The 23,550-nt window shown below is 41.8% G+C and overlaps 1 protein-coding gene across 1 annotated transcript in view; it reads right to left on the bottom strand.

Moving 5' to 3' along the window:
* Positions 1-7,757: 7,757 nt before the first annotated feature.
* wnt2bb (wingless-type MMTV integration site family, member 2Bb) overlaps positions 7,758-23,550 on the bottom strand; it is a 30,285-nt gene continuing 14,492 nt past the window's right edge. The window contains exons 2-7 of the mRNA XM_020635076.3: positions 20,636-20,747; positions 19,109-19,755; positions 16,152-16,372; positions 13,485-13,762; positions 11,582-11,846; positions 7,758-9,010 (exon numbers count right to left, since the gene is read on the bottom strand). Coding sequence (XP_020490732.1) covers positions 8,781-9,010; positions 11,582-11,846; positions 13,485-13,762; positions 16,152-16,372; positions 19,109-19,290 — 1,176 coding nt within the window. The 5' untranslated portion in view covers positions 19,291-19,755; positions 20,636-20,747 and the 3' untranslated portion in view covers positions 7,758-8,780. The remainder of the gene's footprint in view (positions 9,011-11,581; positions 11,847-13,484; positions 13,763-16,151; positions 16,373-19,108; positions 19,756-20,635; positions 20,748-23,550) is intronic.

Here is a 23,550-nt window from a genome sequence, read left to right as displayed (position 1 = left end):
GGTTCCCACAATTCAAAGCAAACCAATGCGATGTGACTTATGAGCTTTTGTTGGAAGTGTTATGCTCCTTCGTATGACAAAAGTATGTCATAAGCTGCATTATTTTGTTAACAGATGTGTATGTCTAGTGACGTTATGACCTGTTTCACTCATTCCAGGTTTCGTCTTAAAAATGTGTCACATAACAAATATGATGCATTTCTGTACCTTGAAGAAGCTCATCCAAATGTACCTCAGATTTTTAAAACAACAGGTCAAAACTTGAGAACATAAAGTAAAAGTAAAATGAAATGAAACACATTTTTTATACAGGGAATATGCTCCAGATTTGGGTGCTTTTTGATTAATATTAAAGCTAGATTAAGAGACTATAAATACTTTATATACTTAATTTAATTATCTCCTAATAGGATAGAGACAACTCCTCCTCCTAATAGGATGGAGACAAAAGAGGGACAGAAAACTGTCCCTCTGTTGTTTTTGTTACACTTTGTTGCACTTTATTGTAAACCGAAATGATATTGTTCCCGTGGCAGCTTAGTGTAAATGTTTTGCGCGCAGTATTCCTCCATTTAACGCTGAGGGCTCGCTCTGTTTACTTCAGTTTACCAAGCAACTTAGGCTACTGTCTTTCCTCTCCATCAGCCCTCTTACATGCTGGAGGAAAATGAAGCACTCTTGAACGGTGGTGTTGATGCTTGTTAGGCTGCGAGCATCTTTAGATTGAGAAAAAAAAACACATAAAGATAAAGTTAATCCCAGCTTTCTATACCTAGGCCATTATAAGGAAAAAATACAATCTTTTTCCAGAAAATGAGCAGGAAAATGAAAATTGGAAGACGTTGCACCTCAAAACAGAAAGAAGACAGTCTCCTGCATTCAGCCGAGTGTTTGTTTGTAGGGTGTGAGTCTGGGAGTCGCTGCATGCGTCAATTTGTGTGTACGTTTAGTTGTTTGTGTTTTCAATGGTGAGGAGTTTAGGAGACTGGAAGTGTGATGTTGTCTCCAGTGATGGGGTAAACACATCTGCTCCACTGTAAGCAACAATAAACACACAGTTGTGAAAATGTTTGAGTACAGGTATACACTCTGTAGATGCTGCAGCTTGATGCTATTTTAGTTCTGTGTTTTTTCCTTGATTGCAGAGGTTCGAAGGCAAGGAGTGAAAGTTTGGTGCAGTAATGTGCAGATTGAAAGTCAGATGGATGGGCTGAGTTTTAGTTTGATTGTGTGTGCTGGGATGGCTCAGCACTATCTATCAATGTCACTCAGGTAGCCATGGTATCACACTGTTTGTGTCAGCATCAGTGTGTGTCAGCTGGTATCACTAACTGGTATCTATGTATGTGAGGCCTACACAATTTGACCCTGACCCTGTATCTCTCCCGTTTCCCACACCTCTGTCTCTCGTTGTCTGTGTGTATGTTGTCAGCCCAAACCCCCAGGTTCCCTGGTATGTAAGTGGAATTTGGACTATTTTGCCAGGTCACTGTTGTTTGTACCTCGCGAGGTGTGTCTGTGTATTCCCACACAGGGAGGAAGATAAACACACTCACACTGTCACATGCATATACAAACCTCGTCACATGGCAGCCCACACCTTTCTCTGCGGCTAACTGTCTTAAACGGTTGACTCAGGTTCTGAACCGTCACGCTTAAGTGGCTGTCTGTAAGCAGCTAAACCTGCACTCAGCCGTGTAAACGTCTGCTGTGTGAAATACTGGCGCTTTGTAAACATCTTCTTACATTTATGCAGGGCTTTCCACATTTTGCGAGCCAGACTCGCGATTTAATATTTTTTATGTGGTTCTCACAATCACGCACCAAAATTCAAGCACTGAGTTATAACAAGGATAAATTAGGATTGACAAATCGGCGCCATGTTGGGTCAGACAAGGCTTTTACTCACAGAACATGAATAGAGGTTTTACCTGCTTGTGGTTGTATGTGTGCGTTGTGTGAAGCAATTACTAAAACGCTGTAAATGTTTTACATCAAGGTGAGTGCATGCGGAAATACTGCTCTTCCAATAAAGGGATTGCTCACAAATAAACTATTCCTTTACTTGCCAGAAAAAAAGAATTGATTCAGCAACCAGTTGCGTTTTGGACCAAATCTTTGAGTTATTGGAAAAAAAGAACTGTAGTCGTTATTTGATAGTGTAGGTAGACGTGGGCCAAAATATTGATAAAGCAATTTATCATTGTCCTGACTCATGATGCAATCATCAAATAGCTTGTTCCAAATATCTTCTTTTTTTTTTTAAATACAGTGGTCTAAACAGATTTCCCTACCAATTGAACTTACCGCGTCACTACTTCATGACACCTCACAGTGGCTCTTATGTCACAAGTGAGAGTGACGTTAACAATACCTGGCAAAAGAAGAAAGCGACAGTGGGAAAGAAGAGGTTGACAGCGGGATAATGTTGGAAAGCAGTAAAAAGAAGTTAAGAGATAATGCGTAAGAGGTGAAACAAACACCAAATTGCAGTGACTTTATACATTTATTCTGCCCTTTACATCTTAAGGAGATTTATTTATTCCTCACTTAATGAGATACCATGATGTACTGCTATGAAACACTGCATGTAGTACTGTAGTCATCACATGTGCCATGTATTTTGTATCACATAGTTTCACGAGATAAAGGCCATTGCACAATGAGTCTGTTTTTTTCAGTTTTTTGGATTTGTTATCGAAAAAAAAAAAGTTACGTACTGACACCTTGCACACTGAGTCCAATACATTTATTTTTCTATTGGACAAAATGTCTTGTACTCATCACGTGGAGAGATCCAGCAGCGAAGTTCTCTCACTCCAAAAAAACAAACAGGTCCGTCCACATTAAGACAAGTCAAGAGTGAAGAAATGTTCACCTGTCAATAAAGGAAAGTTTCTCCTGTTGATAAGGAGCTGCAGAATTATTCCGATTGCTTCCAGGTTTATTTCAGGATGTCAGTGGTGCAGTTTGATACACTGCTATCTTTACTGGAACCACACAGAGGGGTAGCGTCAGTGTTGTGAAATTTAATTTCACAGAGAGCAAGTCGTAACTTACCTCACTTCGTTTTAAAAGTAGTTTGCCTAACACTGATTATAGGATATGACGGTGCAAAGGGGACGCTTAGTGAATGTTGGAGGACTGGAGGGGAACTGATTAGGGGGTGACGGGTGGACATTTTTTGCCCTAGGTCTCAGGAGATTCATGTTCATTCATCCAATGCAGACCTTGCACTTCATAGCCATACTTTCGCTCCCTCTTTACACCCCCCTCGGGTCCTGGCAGGTCACGTAAATATTAGTCTGAGCTCCCTAATAAATCTGCACCCCCTGCTGCTCCAGACCTGAAACCTGTTCTCCTCAAAGCTGCCCCACCTAATGCAATACCTAATGGCTCGCAGCCACATCCTTCAGATAGAAACAGCGCAAAAGGGTGAAAGATGAATGGAGGAGTTGACACTGGAGGCAGCTACGCCTTTGGCCAGATTTTAATCCAGGAGAGCAGGTGTTCTTCTGAATAAGTTCAGCTCTTTGCTGTTCAGCCAGAGAGGATCTTAGCTACATGAGCAGGCTGTTAATGTTTAGGAGGTGTCAACAGGCGACGGATTAGTGATGGTAGCTCATAGCACTGAAAGTTCTCTGCTGATACAACTAAACTTAAGGACCCCTGACCTCCCCAGTCACCCTTTCCGACCAAAGAGGACAAAAATGGCCCAGGTTCTATCGGCCCTGAGGGGTATCTCATCTCACCGCACACAAACACACACACTAGTATGTTTGCATGCCCCTTCTGGCCACAAGCAGTGAGTGACAGATTAGAAAGGCTTTCTAACACACTTTGGGTTTTGCCAGACAGGTGATAGGTGAGCTCTGGGGGAATTGGGGGGATCCTATCCTGGCCTGCAGGTATGTACATGTGAATATGTGTTCCAAACGGATCGCATGGCTGACACCCAGACCACCCCTTGGTCAATGTTGTCGGTGGGGTCCCCAGCTAGTTTCCCACAGATACCTGTACCAGAAGTAAGAAGCAATAGGTATGTGGCAGGTGAGAATGATGATGAATTTTAGATTATGCGATTCTTTCTCCTCAGATTAAGGTCCGCTGATAAACATGCCTGCTAGCGCTCTAATAGGGCTTCAACACGAACAGAAAACTTCTGGAAATCTCCTGTTATTTCCAAGAGGAGCTGTATGTGAGAACGCAAACGGATACATTTTTACGCTCAGACTTCACCCGGAACGTCTCCTGCCAGACCCCTAGTATTTTTTCCATAGCGAGTCCGAGTGGGCTGATGTGAGGAGAACGCAGGAGGATATTCTCCGGAGAATTCACCTCGAGCAAATGGGAGGGAGGAGTGACATTTATATACTGTGACTGCTGCGATATGAGTGTATACACGCCACCTATACGATCTCTGTGCACATAATTAAACAGCTGCATTACGTTTCCTGTTCATCAGTGTGTTGTTCTCCGCTCTTTAGTTGACATTGTGATTCTGCAGAACCACAAGTAGCATTGATATAAAGGCAAATAGTCTCATTATAGCATCATATAGCGGACTCCGCTATTTCTGCGTCTTTTTTATTTACCTAAAGAAAAATGACACGCTTACTTGATTACTGAATTTATCGTTAGTTGCAGCGCTAAAACTTAGTGAGCACACAGTCTGAGTGTACTGCCCGGTCCTGTCATCCCGTTCATCCTCTATTCTGAGGGTTGTTGTCATTTGGCAACCAGAGCTGAGACTGACATGAATTACAGCCTGAGCAAAAGGTTGATAAATCTACATAACTGTCAGTACCCAGTGAGAGTAAGAGAGAGTATAGATCAAGTGTTAAAAAAAGGGTGACGCAGGTTTGAACAACTGTGATGATGTGGAATAAATGATTGCCGACATGTGCACTGCAGCTATGTGTGTGTGTGTGTGTCAGTGTTCCAGTTTGTACAGAGCTGGTGTTAACTGGGTAACCTTTAACTTACAACAAGAAATACAGAAAATAAAGATGAAATACTTACACTATGTGAACTGAGTGCGCCTACAATTTATTGCAGATTTAGGATTGTACCTTCAAAGCTTATTTCATTCTTGAAAGCTCATGAAGTAAGAATGTTCCTCCCAGTGGCAAAAAGACCAATGGTTTGCCTGTGATACTCAACTGGGGTACTCTAAGCCTGGCATCCAGGACAGAGACAGACTCTGCCACAGGAAGCTGGCACTTGAATAGTCTCCATGAATGGCTAGATAATATTACCCCAGGGGGCAATAAAGTTTATCTTATCTGACAATATGGGTCCCCTGCGGTTATTCAAAGACCGCTTTGAGGATATTGAGGGCTCTTTTTGGGGACAGATGAGGCTAGGGAATCTTGAGTCATCTAATCTTAGCCCATTAAACCCTTTGATTATGAAGCACATGAAAGAGGTTGTATTGTATCTCAGCTGCGATGTGTCTGAGTTTTCGTCTGCTTCCTGCAAAAGGTATCTCAACAGGCATATGCCTTGTATTTCCTGTGTCATGTACGGTGGCTGGGAAGTGCAAAGCAAAATTACAAATGTGAGATAAATTTACATTTTGAAAAACACATTTACATTTTATAAAACAAATTTACAAGATGTGAAACACTTTTACAATCGATGAGACAAATTTACAAACGACAGAATCTTGACAAAATGGGAATGTACCGAATGTCGGAAGTGACCCGGAAGCGATCGAGTGAGGGGTAATTTTGCTTGTTTTGTTTTGTCGCGGTACATTCCCTTTCCGTCAAGATTCTGTTGTTTGTAAATTTGTTTGGGGACTGGTAAAAGTGTTCTGCCTCTTGTTAATTTGTCTCAGCGATTGTAAAAGTGTTTCACATCTTGTAAATTAGTTTTGTCCTTGGTAAGTGTTTTTGGTTTTGTAATTTTGTTTCATAAAATGTAAAAATGTTTTTCAAAATGTAAATTTGTCTCACATTTTGTAAAAGTGTTTAACACTTTGTAATTTTGCTTTGCACTTCCCAGCCACCGTAGTCATGGCATCCCTGTGTGCTATCAGACCTCGGGCCTATACTATGAAGCGAGTTCAACATACCGTGGGTATCTTTGGGTTATCTGGCTTCACTAACCCTGACATAAGAGATCGTGCTTAACTGTCACATGAAGCGGCTTATCAACCTGATAAGTAAACCCAGAGTTTGCAAGAGCAGGTTCACATAAAAGGGGCGGTATTAGCTTCATATAATCACAATTGTCACTGAGTCTGCCGTCAGCAACTCGTCATATCAAACAATCTCTATAACTATAATTATATGAAGAAGATTAAGACAAATAGGCTCCCAAAGACTAAAGTTACACTGCTGCAACAACAAATGCAGGAAGGACAATTGGCAGAAAAAAGAAAAATCGACGAGTAATAATGTGCAAACAATGGCTTATTGTATTTTCTTCCCATCGTTAGTTAACTTTAGAGCTGACTATAAAAGTACTGACTGTTCCGTTTGAATAGCTCTGTGTGCTAAATATTTTTCTTTATTCAAAGAAATATTACCAAGAAAAGTTGTTAACAAACATTTAAATGAAGCAGCAGATCTACACCTAGAGTTCGTACCCTTGAAAAGATGAGTCAGATTCGTTTATCTTTCGCCATTGTTGTTGACAAAGGTGATTTTAGAAGACCTGCCCCTTCTTGAATTTGACCAGTCGGTGTGGAAGAAGTTATATTGATGAGCGCAGTGCAACATATGCAAATAAAAGTTGAACTGTTTTCAAATGAGAGCGCAGCAACAACAGCTGATGCAGAGGGCGTTTTTGAGCTCAGGACGCTGAGCGCTGAAAACACTGCACTACATTGGTTTTGTATTGAAAATGGGCACTGCTAGCATAAAAATGCTCATGAATGGACACATGTTTTTTTTTTGTATGTTTTTGCATTTGCAAAGTTTACACATTTGCAGCACACTTCCCACTGAAAATCGCTCTGATTGTTGCCATGTACTTGCGCTTGTCAGCCATTGTTTTGCTGAGTAAAAAAAACACGCTGCATCATTTGGTTTAAAAAAAAAAAAAATGCATATTTATCATTGTGCTTATGGGATATCTTCTTGAAGATTTTATTTCACATCATTGGAAGTCTCTGGGCTTTAATATAACAGACTAGAACTGGACTGAGAGTCTGGGGAGCAAAGGGGGCCGAGGCAGAGAAGATTGCTGGAAAGTATTCCCTTTGATAAGCCGGCCAAGAAGCCTTTGATTAAATGTGGTCCCAGCAGAAGCCTACACTAGGTCCTCTGTGGCACGACCATGTCCAATCACCAGCTATCAACAGCCCTGGGTAATTACAGCCATCTAGTCATTAGCCTGGGACCCACCTGGAATTCCACATAGCAAGGGGTGGGATGAGGCCAGCAGGGGTTGGGGTTTAGTTTGGGCCTTTAATCAAACACTTCCCTCCCCTAGACTGATATAACTCACCCCACCCCAACTCACATATAAGCAGCCTTTGTTGCCAACATAGATTGTATTATTACTGCCCCACTGTCTCTCAGCTCAGACTGATGGAAGCAGCATTGGTGTGTGTGTGTGTGTGTGTGTGTGTGTGTGTTTTAGTGAGTGTGTGTGATGGGAATAATACGGCAGCTTATGACAGCAGTGCAAAGGAAAGTTACTCACTATCCTGCTTGGTCACACTGATTAGTTCTGCTCTGTCGGCACTATCTGGTCTATTTTTTAGCTTTCAGCTCAAGGTTGAACAAAAAACAAAGACCACGGTGTCGTACTAATGCACCATATATTTCATATGAACATCTGTTTAGATAAGGCAATATACACAATGTTATACAAGCAAGCTGGAGAGCAGAGAAATTAGACCTGTCTGATGGTGTGATTATGTGTGCCTGAATGACCATCCAGGCATTCTTCCTTCTTCTTCTAAGCAGCAGTTTGTTGTATTACACACTGAAAACTGGAGTACACTGTTGATAGTATAAACGGTAATGCTCTTCTCTCTCCTCATGTCAGCCAATGTAGTGCATTTGAGAATTAAAAACATTTAAAAATTTAAATAAATCAACTTTTTCTTTTTTTCTTTTTTTTTTTTTTTACTTTTTACATGTTGCATTCAAAGTTCCAATGATGCATCCGTCCATTTATTCATCTGGTGTCCATCTCCTTGTCCTGTCCTTCTCCTTTTGCGGGAATCCTTTTTGGCCGTACTGAGCCCAACTTTATGCTTACATGTCCACTTCTCAAAGTGCACTTGTGAAGCTAGTCCAACCAAGCATTTATTTTTTGTAGATTAAAGTGTATTCCCCTCCCCCCCCAAAAAAAAGATAGAAAAAAGTGTATATATGACGTTGTTGTAATAATACTGGATACGTTTGAAATCTTAGTTTATGTAAAAATGTATCTTTATAGCATCATGAAAGCAGCAAACTATTCTTGACCCAGTACCGTATGCTTGAAAAAGGCTTGACTGAATCTTTTCAGTCTTGACTGAATCTTTTTAAAAAGCCCAATCCAACCCCAAAGTGTCCATCATTCAATGTCTGATCCCAGCAGCTCAGTCAGAGGGTCATTCACAAAAAGATGGCGAATAGTAATTATTCATATTGATGGGTACTGAATGGGAGTGCTTTCACAGAGACAGGTAGAAAAGCCATGCAATCTCGAACCAAGGTGAGGGCAGGGGAGGGCAAAGACGCAGAGCACTTTTGGACAGACTTTTTCCCAGAAGGCCGTGTTCCACAGGACGTCCTGTAGGGGGGGGAGAGGGATGGAAGAGAAGGGTCATGTCCTCAGGTCTGATCCAACCATTCGGCTCGTTTTGGCGCTTTGCACGTGTGTATGTCCACAGCTTCCTCACAGTCCTTACACTCCACAGCACAACACCATTTAAACTTGCACTCGCACTTGGTGATTTGCTTGACTCTGGTGGTGTCGTAGCCCCGCCCACAGCACATGACCTCACAGCCATCCGTCCCCCGTGACGTCCTATTGCATACCCGCCCAGCCGTGCCCAGGGAACCTGCACAAAAGTACACAAGAGTACAATCAATTAGCAACTTATCCAAAGGTTTTAAATGTTTTACTCCTTGCCAGTGCGTCTACTGAGAACTACAACTGCTTATCATAGAATAGAGCTGGATAGTTTTTACCAGAAAGGAAATTATGTTAATTAATCAATCAGTTTATTGTATGAAAATATTAATTAATGATTGTTTAGCAGTTTAGTTTACTAAGATAATTGCTGAAAAAGTTAAGACAATCTACCCGTTATTACATCTTATGGTACTGTTGGCTGGACACCAACAACTAATTTGAAGTTGTCTTTAGGCAGGTTTGATGGTATTTTTCTACTTTTTTTCTGATATTTTGTTAAACTAGAGGTTAAAAAGCCGGTCAGAGTTCTGTCTTTTTATTAGGGCCATAGGACTTTCAGTGCAGAAAACACAGACGGAATCGAGGAATTTGACAATGAAAGTGGAATCAAATGAAATTAATGGAATATCGTGGAATTTGCCTCAATGTGGGTGTTTCTCTACCAGTCTGTGTTTTTTATAAATATGCTGAGTTTTAAGCGTGTTTGGTGTAGCTGCAGCGTCTTTCTCCTGCTCCTCTGTTGTCTATATCTCAGAGCGATGTTGGGGCACGCTAACACACACACACACACACACACACACACACGCAGGAATGCCAGCCATCACGCGCACCTGTTTCCCTTTAGAGCAAGGAAAAACGGCCCAGAACGCATGTGATCCAGTCAAAATGACGTTTTAACTTTCTCCACTGTTTCTCACCATGTCTTCATTTATCAACAATCAGTAACTTAACGATAGTAACTTTAGCCTACCTCACAGCCTGCTGTAGTCTGTAAACGTATCCACACAGAATCTACTAAACAGAGCTGCATTATACACAAAAACTCAAGATACAGTGCAGCTAAATGCACTCTCCCCTTTTCACTTATATTCAAGGGCTGTTCCAGAGGGTAGTCGGGGTAACCTGAGCTCTTCTTCTACCTTTTTTTAAAATAAAGGTGAGCAAAGACATTTTCTATCATTTCTCAATTTCCTGAACTGATACAATGACATGTGATATATGTCCGTAATCTGATCAAATGCAACACGGTGTGAAACAATAATGGAAAAAATTAAAACAGTTTAGGGCCTGAATAGACTGAAATTCGCTGTGAAATTTGGACATGCCAGCCAGCAGGTTACGCCCAAAACATCCAACCTCTTTGAACTCTGCGCCGCACATTGTGCGCAGCATAGCTAGCAAAATCTCGTCAGACTCGGCAAAAAAATGAGCGCATCCCGCCTTCAAAATAGTGCCCTTTATGTTTCCCTGTTGGTCTATATCGCTTCATTATCAGAAATGTCACGGTCTTTGAGATGTGTTATACGTTTGGAACAAGATCCATAAGTTTTAGTGTCATTTTACCTTTCTATCTGTTTCAATATTTGATCTGCAGTAATGTAGCATGGAGGCTACAGTTGTTATGTTGAGCTGTGTTTATGGTGTGTTTAGAAGTCTGGCCATTACCTAATGGTGTGGCATATTGTCTGTCTTATGTGAATGTCATCCCCACAGAGATTAGTGCTGGTGTTTCGTGTGAGAAGCTCCCTGTTTGAACTGCTACCTATCACAACAAGCTACACATAGAACAACAGACCCACACACACAACTATGCAGTGTTGGTAGAGTGGCCTATAGTTACACTGCCTTTCCCAAGCCACTGCTCCCTTTGAAGCCACTCTATGTGTGTGTGCGTGCCTGGTGTGTGTGTGTGTGTGTGTGTGTGTGTGTGTGAGGGTTAAATGGACAGTGGAGCGTGACAGACAGACAGGCTCTCACACTCTGAGGCCCACTCTGCCCTCAAGCTACGCTTAGTTCAGACAGACAGAGAGGGAGAGACTGTGACAGACAGAAAGAAGTGATTTTTTTTTTTTTTTTTTTTTAAATTAGCTGCTTGTGTCCCTAGGCTGTGGATTTCACCGGGAAGGTGAGGGGGTGGAGGGGGTGGATGGAGGGACGAAAGGAGAATCAGACAAAGGGAGCGAGGACTGAAGAATGAACCGAACAGATCTTCTGATTAATGTCAAACATCGTAAAAGTTTGTCCTGCGGTGATTCACTCATCAACTGACCAATCTGCAACCGTCATGTCACTGACAACAGTCACTGATTTTATGAAAGGTGTATAGGGTCATCAATGCATTTTCCATGTAAATGTGCTCACATGTGTAAGTGTGTGATTGTGTGTGTGTGTGTTGACAGAGACTGATAGAGGTCAGGTGGTCACACAACAACCATGCCCCCTGGGTACAAGGATATTAGCTTCCACAGACATCACACGGGGAGGCCTGCTGAGTTATCTGACCACCTTAATACACACACACACACACACACACACACACACACACACACACACACACACAAACACACTTGTCATGCATGAACATACACAAAACATACACATAACATCCCTTAAAACACAACACAGTACGGGCAATCCATCAACATCCATGAGAAACTGCCACTCTGTCTTTCAGTCAAGTCCACCTTTATCTTCTTTCCTCTTTCTGCCATCTCACCTGCTGACTTGTCTTGTAAGCAGTAATCCGGAGAGTTCTCAAAGTAGACCAGGTCGTTCTTGGTGGCCTTCCTGAATGCTTTGTTAGCTACTGCTAACCCTGTCCCATCCTGATTCATCATCACCTCAATGGCCCCGTTGTATTTCCTCCTCAGGTAGTCGCCGGTCTTCCTGAAGTCCGACATGGCCATCCAACATGTCCGCAGTGCGCAAGAGCCACTCACACCATGGCATTTACACTCTAGCTTCATGAACCGCTTCACTGCCTAAAATACAGAGACAGGAGTGAAGATTGTGTTTCTGTTTGTTTTAGTTATTGTGACGGTATTTTTATAGTATTACATGGTTTTCACATGCTGCACTAAGGCAGAAATATTTCTTATGTTGTTCTTGTTTTTGACCTTTTTAAAAAGCCATATGCCCTTATCTCTCCAGTCCAATTTAACAGAGGTGAATAGATTTTTGTTAAAAGGTGATAAAAGACTTGGGACAGTTGACAGTTAAATTTCTCTGTGATTTCACTGGAAATGTCCTGGATAAATCAAAAAAGTGTTGACACTATTTCTGTTAACACATGTTGCTGTTGTGTATCAGATTGATCTCTGACAACAAAATCTCCAAAATTACTTGACAGCTAGTTGTTTACTCAATTTGTAAGCCAACTAGTTAACACAATGTTAACGGAGCCTATTGTACAATTTTTGATTTTAAGTATTTCTTGGTAAACTTTATACAGTGTCCATTGTGAAACCAAAGCAATGACTAAAGATCAAAGACTGAATTTTTCCAGCTTTCAAAAAGGTTTGAATTTTAAATAAAGGTGACTCTCATTATGTGGTGCTGGATAGACTAGTGGTTAGTGGTTATATTGCGTGCCCATGCACAGAGGCTAGTCCTGTAAGGGGGCAGTCTGGGTTCAACTCTAACCTTTGGCACTTTGCCGCATGTCATTCCCCCATTCAATAATCTTTGCTTCTTTCTCTGTTAATCCTCAATAACACATTTGTTTAAACAAATCTGAAAAAAAAAATCCTGTAAAAAAAAAAAAAAAAGGAAAGTAAATGCTATTAAAGGTGCTTAGAATCCTCTTCAAATGTAAATGTTGTCAGACTGGAGAGAGTCTGGCTTTCTTTGGAATAAGGTCTCAGTTTGGCTTCTCTGGTGGGAGAAATTCCAACGACGACAAAGATCGTATATGGAGATTCCACCAAATTGCAGTTGGAATCAGGATCAGAGAAACCCTTTCTTTTTTTTCTTTTGGAGAACGATTTCAGTACTTGAATTTGTGAATCTGCTGATTCTGAGTAATGCATGATGTGAGATCAGTGCAAGGCATAAAAAAAAACAGCTGTAACAGCTGTATGCTATGAAGCCTGGGTGGGTTTGATGTGAAGGCAACTACTTCAGCTGCTTAGAAGAGACATTCTGAATATTAATATGGCAAAAATTATATATATCCTATCTGAATATATTGTGGAGTAAAGAAGAGAGTGAATTGAAACTCCTGCTGGATGTGTTGTTCTCAGGTCTGTGTTCACATGGGAAGCTATGTCTATAGGTGCATTTAAAGGGAGTGTTGTCACAATAGTAGGCTACGACTGAAGGAGAACAAACAGACTCTTGTAACCGAAGAAAATACTTTCTATGGCTTTCCATAACATATAACAACCAAATCAACTTTGAGATGCATATCAGTACTTGAAATTGAAAGCTTGGAAGAGATAATTTGATTTGATCTTCTATAGACAAATATCAGGTTAGCAGATGCAAGTTTTGTGTGAGTTTCATATTTAAGGAGATTTAGGCAAATGAACCAATCCTCTGCATAGCTAGAAAATCCACTAATGAGGAATACATTTGTCCTGTATTTTGGTAAATTGACACGGCTGAAATCAGACACTTACTATTCTCCCACAGCGGTTGTTGTGTAGGTTCATCAGCGCCCGTGCATCTCGGACAGTCCTCTCTTTGGCATCTATGAAGGCTTTGGCGAACTTTATCCCGTAGTTGATATTATCACTGCAGCCGCCCCAGTCGAACTCTCCTCTTTCATCGCTAGCCCGTCCACGTTTGTGCGGGTCACAGTTGCATGTCTTGAGCTCCCCCTGGCTGCAGGCGCGAGTGAGCGCATACACCACTCCTGCTGAAGAGATCGCATAGACGAACGCTGCTTCACGACTGTCTGAGAAAAGGCACATAGAGGTAAAGGTTACAATACCACAATCTACAAATAAATACACACTTTGAAGTTGCATTTTGTGTAATAATGTATAACCAGTCGATCTACAAACTTTCAAACACAGATACAGTACGTATAATGCCATGGACAGGCCTTGGGTTTGAGCTAGCAGTACGTTAAGGTGCAGCAGACGGGGGCATTTCTGGCCCGATGTGGAGAATAGGACAGCTCTGTTTAAATATTATCATGGACATAATCCAAGCTGCGGGGCTCTCCTCTGCTCACATAAATTGTTTAAATACAGACACAGTGATACCCCATAAATCAGCGCCAGGGTTTTGTCATGACGGCATTTTCTACCATTGCTTTTTTTTGTGTTAGTAGCCTACAGCCCATGGAGAGTTTGAGTTGAAAATCTGGTGGTGGTTGTTTTATGCAGTGCTTGTATGTTAATAGATGACCCAAAGAAAACATGACAGCAAGAAACAGAGAACCTTCTCCACTTTCTGAAGCATCAGATATTTAAGCAGCCATCAAACTTGAACTTTGGTGAAGATTTCTATGGCTCATGAGGATTTGCTCACAACCTGGCCCCAAGGATAATCTCTAACCAATGCTAGGAACTGTGTCAAAACTGTTGGCAACATGTTTATGATATTGGCTTTTCAATAAGTTAATAAAGATAGATATTACTGTGAAATGTACCAAGTCCAATCTTGCTCCCAAGATGCTAAACTCTCTGCTCGGTACTTGATATCTGTTCCTTAAGCAGGCTGGGATGTCACCTACGGAAACTCTGGGTAGATTGGTATGTAATTGTCTTAGCATGTTTAGCTTCCAAGAGGACAAACGTCATCTGTATCAGATGAATCTGAATTGCCCAAGCTTTGAAACATTTACAATTTTGTGTTGAGGCCCGTTCAGCCATCCCTATTTTTTATTCTAATCAGTAAATATTTCTACAGAGGGCACATAGGCTATGAACTTATACTTCATGGATAAAACTGTGACCCAAAGTGTCTATGTATATTGACCATGACCAAAAACTGATACAGAGTATATAAAATACAGTTGTTATGGAACTGTCTCTGTTTCAGTCCATGCTTGCACACGTAGTTGTTCTATTAAATCAAAAAATCAAGTTTAGACAAGAGTTTAAGTGCTGAAGCAAACTACAGTATCTAATTTAGTAAAGGATAAATAATTATAGTTCAGATATTTTTAATTTAGTTTTCCATTTTCCTGAAAAGAAACACATTACACACATTAAAACAAGATACACTTTGCACTCTAAAAGCCAGTCAGGGGCTTAAAGAGTGTGTGTGTGTGTGTGTGTGATCCAACCGGCTCCCTCTGTTTTCACTGGAATGTCCTATTCCATTTTTGGGGTGAAGAGAAGGGGGCAGTGGGTGCTGTGGAGGGGATGTACTGTATGTGGAGGAGGATGGGTGAGGGCATTGCTGGTCATCGTTCAAACCTGCGCTGTTTGTCTGACAGTGAGAATATCTCTCTAAATATTTACATCTACATAACTGTTTATTCATTTCATGCACACACACACACACACACACACACACACACACACACACACACACACACACACACACACTGAGTCTGTATCTCCATATCTGCTCCTTCTTTCCAGGCACCATTGGCCCCTCACTGAGCCCAGATAAACTAGAATAAACTGCTGTAAAAGAATTGTGCCCAGATAAAACAAGGAAAACTTAAGAGAAGGCATAACTTAAGACATTATACCCTAAAGTTTAGCATCAAAGACTCTTTTTACAGGTTGCATCGCGTGCATCAGTGCCTTACAGGTGCACCACTGCGTCCGTGAACTACTTCAAGAGGCAGCAGTTACGATTCTCAAAATATGCCAGAAAACAAGCTGTCTTCCAGACACAAATATAGATTTACTATCAGTGTTTTTCCTGCTCTCCCACTTTACTTAACATGACTTTGTAAGGTGTCGATTTCAGCGGCACCTTTGGACAAAGCAGCATGTCCTATCTTTTGCCAATCTTGTCCAGGACCTCCATAAAAAAATGCTTACTGACCATTAGAATTGCTTTATAACTGTATTACTCACTTTAAAACTGTGGAAAAACAAAATGATGATAAGTCCAGGTCTCGAAGCCTGTGTGTTTATTGACGAGGAGCAAGACATTACAGAAGTCCATTAGGGTCTATAAACACGAAGCACCAGTATACGTGAATATGAGAAGGTAAGGCCAGAGAAAGAACAGAGCGAGGGGAGAGGGAAAATGGAGAGATAAGGCGGAAAAGTGAAGGCAGAGGGTTAAGAATGAGGAGGAAGGTATCGGGATAAAGCTTGGGCATATTGGCTTCCTAAAAAAAGGCAGACATGTAGAAGCACACGTTGACTTACTCCGAAGCAAGACCCGTCCAAACACGGTGTGGTCGCGATCCAGTGTGCTGCAGTTCCAGCGATGGTGCCTGAACTGATGCTGGCACTCTCTGATCCACTCCTTGGTGCCCTCTCCGATGGCCTGCATGATGTCAGGGTGGCGCTGGCAGAGTTGTCGCTGCTTGTTCACCAAGCCGGGGATGTTGTCGCAGATCACACGGGCCCCAAGCGCACCAATGTACCTGCACAAAACACCAAAGAAAATTGAAGCAGTTAACACTAACATGAGTCTCTTAAAATAATCCATATTTGGAATAGATAACGCAGCCATGGTTGATGGTAAACTGCCATCGATAAGTGCATGTTTGCACACTTGTGGAAGGTCCATGCACATGTGGATACACATATTCTGAGGTGGTGAGCGGTGCAAAAGAGAGCTGCAGTAACAGTCCTCAGTGAGTCAGAGTTCACTACACTTAACAGTTTAAGGTTTGCGAGCAGGAGGGGAGTGGAAACCATTAACTCCCCTCTCCAAATAAATAAGCACTTAACCTCTCCCCACAAGACTTGTGTGTGTATGTGTGTTTAAATGTTCCCCAATGGGATAGTTGAAATCGTGTCGTCACAAATCAGAGCACCAAGTCTGGGGCCTCCAATAACCCTGTCAAACTAAGACCCCCATTTGCTCACTTTACTCTACTCCGTCTTCTGCTTGCTCACTTTCTCGACTTACTCACTTGTCTCCAGCATGCTTCTTCCAATTTTTCTCTCTGCTTTATTAAAGCAGACTCTTCCAGTTTTCTTTCAAGATAAATACCGCTCTGATCCTGCCCAAAATAAACTCTAAACTTAATATCATGCCCCCTCCATGCCGGTGTGCGTGTGTGCAGCTCAGTGGCTGCAGGGCTTCAGCGGGTCAGCGACAAGGAGGTCAGGTAGTGTGTAGCTGTGCGGTCGAGTTTTACGAGGCCAGGTTAGAGGATGGAGACTCTCTGCTCCCCAGAGTGGGATTAGGGAAGAGCAATAAGAACAGAGTGCTCATCAAAGGAAAGAGCCAGAGCAGCAATTCACACTTGATTCTCTCTTAGAGTCGGGAAGACTTGTGGATTTTATAGGACAGTAAATCACTCTCCACAGGTCTGAAACAACATGCTGTAAAGCCTCAGGTTCTACTGTGAATCAAAGAAGAAACACAAGAGGAGAATAAGGGCAGACTTCTGATGACGCAGCTACAACTCCTCCTGTATCAGAGGAGGCATTTGTTGCCCTGTCATCTTCTCAAGATAGTGGATCGTACTTAATTATCTTATCTTTTTTTTTTTTTTTTTTTAAAGAATTTTCGGTCATAAATCATGACACTTTTTTCTGGGATACTCTGATCGATTTGCTGCAAAGAATGGACAAAATGCTCATCAAATTATTTTTTTTTATGTGGAGAAATGATATTGAACTTTGCCATAACAAGCATAAGGCAAAATTGGCAAACACTGTGTGATGCAATGCAATGCAATGCAATGCAATGCGTGGAATTGATGCGTTGCAAACATGCTTGGATGTGACTGATGGGATGCAACATGACATGATGCAATGTGACTATTGGATGCGATACAATGCACTTTGTTGTCCACTTGTAGAAAATGGACTCAAAACACACATACTCAATGTGTTTGTTAAAAACACCACCTGTTGTCCTCTTTATCAAAATATTCATCAAGATTATAAAATGTATGCTATGATGAAGATGTATATAATACATCACAAATGTTCTCATTTGTCTTTGACTGGAACCCCCCCCCCCCATCTGAGGCATTAAAGCCGCATATCTGTGCATATCATCACTTAGTGTACACCCACAGAAAACCTGATAAACAGTCATATACTGTATCTGCAGCACTTAAATCCCCTCAAAGCCAATAATGCCCAGCTAAAGCCTCCACACACACTCTTCCCACCACTCCCCATAACTGCTTTTATCTACACAAACTATTAGGCATTCCATCACCCCCATACCCGCCCACACACAGACACTTCTCCTATAAACACACTCTCACACACGGACATTTTCATGTATGTTATTGCGCAGGCAATGAGACATTTTTTCACCCCTCACCTATGCTCTAGATGGCTGGTTTCGGGGTATTTTAGTGATTGCGTGTGTGTGTTTGTGTGTGTGTGTGTGTGTGTGTACCTGGTGAATTAATGACTGCTCTGCCTTGTTGAATGCAGCCTCCAGCTGAGCCGAACACGCGCTCAGCCAACAGCGCCGACATAAATTACGTTTATCGCTTTATTATTATTGCTCAATAAGGCAGGCCAACAAAGTGACACATAAAATGCTTTTAAGAAACACAATCCTGACACTTGAACCTGGTTCATGATCACGTCATTTAGTTTATTCTCGTTTAATACTCCAATATTTCCTTTTAATTTAAGATTATATTAATCGATGACAGAAAACACATGTTGCAATGCACTCATTCGTGACGAATAATAGCCCCTGAAACTCTTTTTAACGAACCCCAATGCATTAAGATTATTCACCGCAGAAATGCACAAATTGGAGAGAGAATTGTCAAAGTTAAAAATGTTGCCAACAACTCTGCGCAGCAGAAACATCGATGAGAAAATCGGTTTAAATTATGCTACGTGATTAACGGGTACATTTATGTATTTTTGGCTTAGAACAAGGTTATTGAAAAATAATCATTGGTTAAATTCGTTTTAAACGAAAGACCAAAATCTCGGCAGTAATCTCAGCTCCGTTTCAAATGATTAAGATCAGGGATGAATGTTTTAATAGTGGGACATTTATTCACTGCACAATTAAGCCAATTTTTACTTTGGATTTTATGTTGTAATAATTAGGATAATTCATGTAATAATAATAATAATAATAATAGCCATAATAATAAAAATAATATATTTTATTTACAGACAGTTAGGCCAGTTGGTGTGATGGATGTAGACAGTAAACTCACCACCATGAGGAATCCACCCGGGGCGTCACCAGCAGCAGCAGCAACACACACGCACAGTAAATCCTCGAGCTGGCACCGGGGTTTTGGCATGAAGAAGACCGGGATGAGGGTCTGGCTCCCGGTGAACCACAGCTCCGAATCCGGGCTGGCCGGAGGCTCACAATCCTGTTTAAACCAAGCATGGCTCTGCGCTTTTTAAAGTTTCCCCACACACAAAATCTCAAATTCAGGTTAAATTCCCAACTTTAACAGACAAGGTTTGATGCGGAGTGGGTCAGCAGGTAGGTTAGCCTCGTTATCCAGAGGGGCTTCATATTAAGCGCGCGACTGTCAGGAGTGTGATGAGAGCCTTTTCGGTGCCATGTGCGCACCAGACTCTGCGCTGAGCTCTTCAGGCTGCCGACAGGAGGTTTACCTGACGAGACGAGCAACAAGTGTCGGCTTCTTTTTCGCCCCTTCAGTTAATTCCCAAAGAGTTAATTAATTAATTAATTAATGTTTTTTTTTTTTTTTTTTTTAGCTTAGTTCAGATGCAGGACTCCGTATCCCAGCTGAGGCGAAAGCTTGGCAGATGCGCAGCAGTTTAGACTGTGCTGGGTCGGATGCTCGCACCGGACCTCTCCTTTATCAGTGCGAGACAGTCAGATCTGGGAGGGGGAGAGAGAGATAGAGAAAGAGAGAGATGAGGGAGGGCTCGCTGCCGACAGCTCCTCTCTCTCGCCCATTGGGTAGATGCAGAGGTTACAGAGTTTGACGAGGAAGGAGATATTACAGAGGGATGGATAGACAGAGGTGTGTGAGGTGTGAACGATGCTGTTGGGTGATAAAAGATCCTAATGTGAGTAGTCCATGTGTAATAACCGACATAACATTTCCTATAACTATTGTTCTCACCAAACCAGTGGAATTGAATGTTGTTCTTTTTAACAAAAAGAGACATTTCGCAGCCTATGATAAAATAATTTAGATGTATAACAAATAATGCCAAACATTCACAGGTAATTCAAAGTATTTAATAATCATAATCCGCATCTGTTGACATGATCATTCTTCTTCTACTCCTTGTGCTTTTTCTTAATAAATGCACCTTTCACACATTACTGCATAACTTTGGCCTTCATGTTAATATCAAGCTGCCCAGGCACTGCACATAAAAAAGGGTATTTATGGCTCAATCTGGCACACTTGCACCATATTCACTTGAAAATGTGTGCTGTTACAATAACAATAGATTAAAAATATGTAACTAGGCCGATATGACTTAAATGTATTGATGAATATTGAACTAATCATGTGTCATCCCATCAGACATGCACCACCAAAGCAGCAGAAATGAAAGTCAGAATAAAAAGCTGGGAATGCAGGACTGGGAGAACAGAGCCAGTGCAACAGCACTATGACTTAAATATGAACCACATGTGTAAGAAAGAGAGAGTGCTGACAGCGCTCAAAAAAAGCACGCACACACACATGCACTCAGACACACACACACATCATACATAGTCCCTAGAGAGCACCCATCCTTACCTCTCTTCCCATGTGTTTGGTGCTCGTCTTCAGGTTGGCTTCAAGCTTTGCAGCGAGCTGTTATCCGTCATTAAAACCTCTAATACTCCTCTTTGTAGTCCTTGAATGGCTCCTGACAGATAAGAAAGCTGCTTTTAAGTTTTCAAACAGCTTTTAAAAACTCAAAAATTACTTCTCGACTTGTTTACAGACACCAATTCTACCAGTTTCTTTTTTTTTTTCACCAGTGTAGACTTGAATTTTTCCTGAGAAGCTGTGATATTGGATTAAGAGTTCTATACTTGATTCAGCTGACCTAGTAGTACAAACAAGTAAACAAATCAGGAAAATCCCTTTCGGAATTGAACCTATTAGAGTTAGCTTTAGCTGTCCCAAACTGTTATTTCATCAAAAGCTTGAGAAAACAGCTCCAGTGTTTATGCCAAAGCTGCTGTTAAACCTAAGCTCCTTTAAGAGACATTTATTCTCCTTTATTTTTGCTTACAGCTCAGCAGGCAGGCTACTGTTAGAGTCGGGCACAAACACAATGCACTTACACTCACAGAACGCTTTTAGATGTTTTCAAAGGCAGGCACATGCAAAGAGCACACAGACGAGAGTGGCTACAGGTTGTGCGAGAGGCCGCGAGGTGAGGCAAAGAAGCTAAACTGTGGTGAATAGTCGTGCTCTGCAGCTTAGCTCACAATTTTCTGCTAAATCAAAAGGAATTAGGAAAGCACAAACACGGCTGAGTTATGCTCTCTCTAGTGGGGCTTGAGCTGGAACAGGCTTTCTCTCTCTCTACCCCCCCCCCCCCCCCCTCTCTCTCTCTCTCTCTCTCTCTCTCTCTCAGCCTGTGAACTTGACCTCAGCTTTCTCCTCATAAACAATAACAGAGTCAAACGCCTTCTTGTCAGTCGGAGAAAAAGTTTTCCCTGATCTACAAAGTCTAATCTGGCACCCATCTCCTCAGAGGAAAAGTACTGACAGGAGTTGCTATGTTTAAAAGCTGCATTGGGTGAAGGAGGGATAAAAGGTGAGATTTACAGAGGCAGCGGTTTTCAACTAATCCAATTGATTTCTGTGTTGATACATTATAATCACTCGGGATTATTTCTGAAGGAAAAGTTGTAGGACTGTTCGAGTCGAGGGCTCGCCGGAGGCATGCTCTCAAAGTAGAAGAGTTGTACCAATGGCCAAGTTATGTGTCCCCTGTTGGGGGGTTATGCTAGGGGGCTGTCACCAGTCAGGCAGCCCAGGGATGAGCTCAGCATGTATTACCATTCCCTGGCAGACTTGAACAGGGACGACAACCTGTTGTCATACCTGGACCAGTGCCCATGAGGATGGGACACAGGGGCAGACTCAACACTGAGGGAATATGAACAAGGGACAGGTGGAGGACGGAGAAAGACATAAAGGAGACACACTGATGCAAGTTAAGGAAAGATGTGGGGCTTCAATGCACATGATTTGCCATTGACAGAGGCTTTATGCTGCATGGATTATTATAAAGTCAATCTATCCCTCAGTGCCACTTTTTCAGCACATCCTGTCACGACAGAGAGCTGTTCGCCAATTACTTTGGTTCTGTTCATGTTTCCATCGCCAGTATTGCCAATTGGTGGTCAATTGAGGACTTTGTTTATCAGTTTGCTTTCAGAACTTTCTGTCATTGCTGCCCTTGCTTCTGTGTTGACTCTGTCGCATCCCCTCTGCCTCTACAATGCCCCTAATGGTCATGTGCATACTGCATCTCTGGTTTTATTTTTTTGACCTAGACTGTCATTTTTCTGGCAAGGACTGTTTCCACACTAAATAATAAGTTCTCATTTTTGTTGGATGTCTCATTATTGACATTTAATTTCTGCTTGTTAAGTAGCTGTGAGGATAAAAAGGACCAGGCCTGAGTGCCTGTTTAAACAATAATCAGCTGAAAATCCAAAAGCATTATCTTTAAAGCTAACAAAAGGTCAGAATACAATGTAGACCCTAAAAATACACCGTCCTCCGGGGACACACAAGCCCCAATTTGCGTGTGCACCAATGAACTAGATCTGTGATAATTTATTGTCCTGTAAATTTAGATCTGCCGACAGAGATGAGCTGCCCTCGGCAAACACAGAAATGTTTGGCTTGCTCTCAAAGAAGGTGTCAGGGCTGAGTGTCAGGCACCTTCCCTTGATGTTTCGGGTGCAGGGAAGGGTACTGTATGTACACTGAGAGAAAGTTTGGGTTTACACAAGTGCAAAAACGCTCACAGACTCCTATATGTAATCACTGCTACTGTATGTCTTCTTGGCTCTGTATGGCGAGGCATTGGATATATGTGACTCTTTCTTTATCCCCAGGTTGGCCATTAATAGATTTAATGGCTCCTGCACACTTAGAGTCCTTAAATGCGATGGTGATAACTCTGTAATAGAATGTTTACTGGGCCACAGCAGGATGCCGTCACGTCAGACTAATTTGGAGTATGCACTCACATGAATGCACACACACACAAACAGACACTCAGAATGTGACTGTAGAGCAGGTGATACAGATGACATCAAAGGGACACCCAGGAGCCATGGCCTCTCTGAGGTCTCACACATCTCAAACACTTCTTAGGAAACCAAGCATGCTTCACTGGCAATACATAGACAATTATACACACAGACAGTCACACAGACAGAAATATTCAGGCATACGTCATTCATATTAAAGGAATAGACTGGAATAAACAAAATCCAACCTGCTTTGATTCTCTTCTACTGCTCAAATAATAACATTTCACGAGGGAAACTTTTAAAAGAATGGAAATGTACCTCTATGGATGCTGGTCATTTGTTCAGCAGCGTCTCCTTGCTCCCCCTTTATGGAACTGAGTTTGTGCTGAGTAGTTTCCTGTTTTAGTAGAGAACAATTTGTGTGACGTACACAGCTGGTGGTAG

Source organism: Labrus bergylta, chromosome 12 (genome assembly GCF_963930695.1).
Source record: "Labrus bergylta chromosome 12, fLabBer1.1, whole genome shotgun sequence".
NCBI classification, from domain to species: Eukaryota; Metazoa; Chordata; class Actinopteri; order Labriformes; family Labridae; genus Labrus; species Labrus bergylta.
The sequence above is the reverse complement of the archived record's forward strand: the minus strand, read 5'-3'. Positions and strand labels throughout refer to the sequence as shown.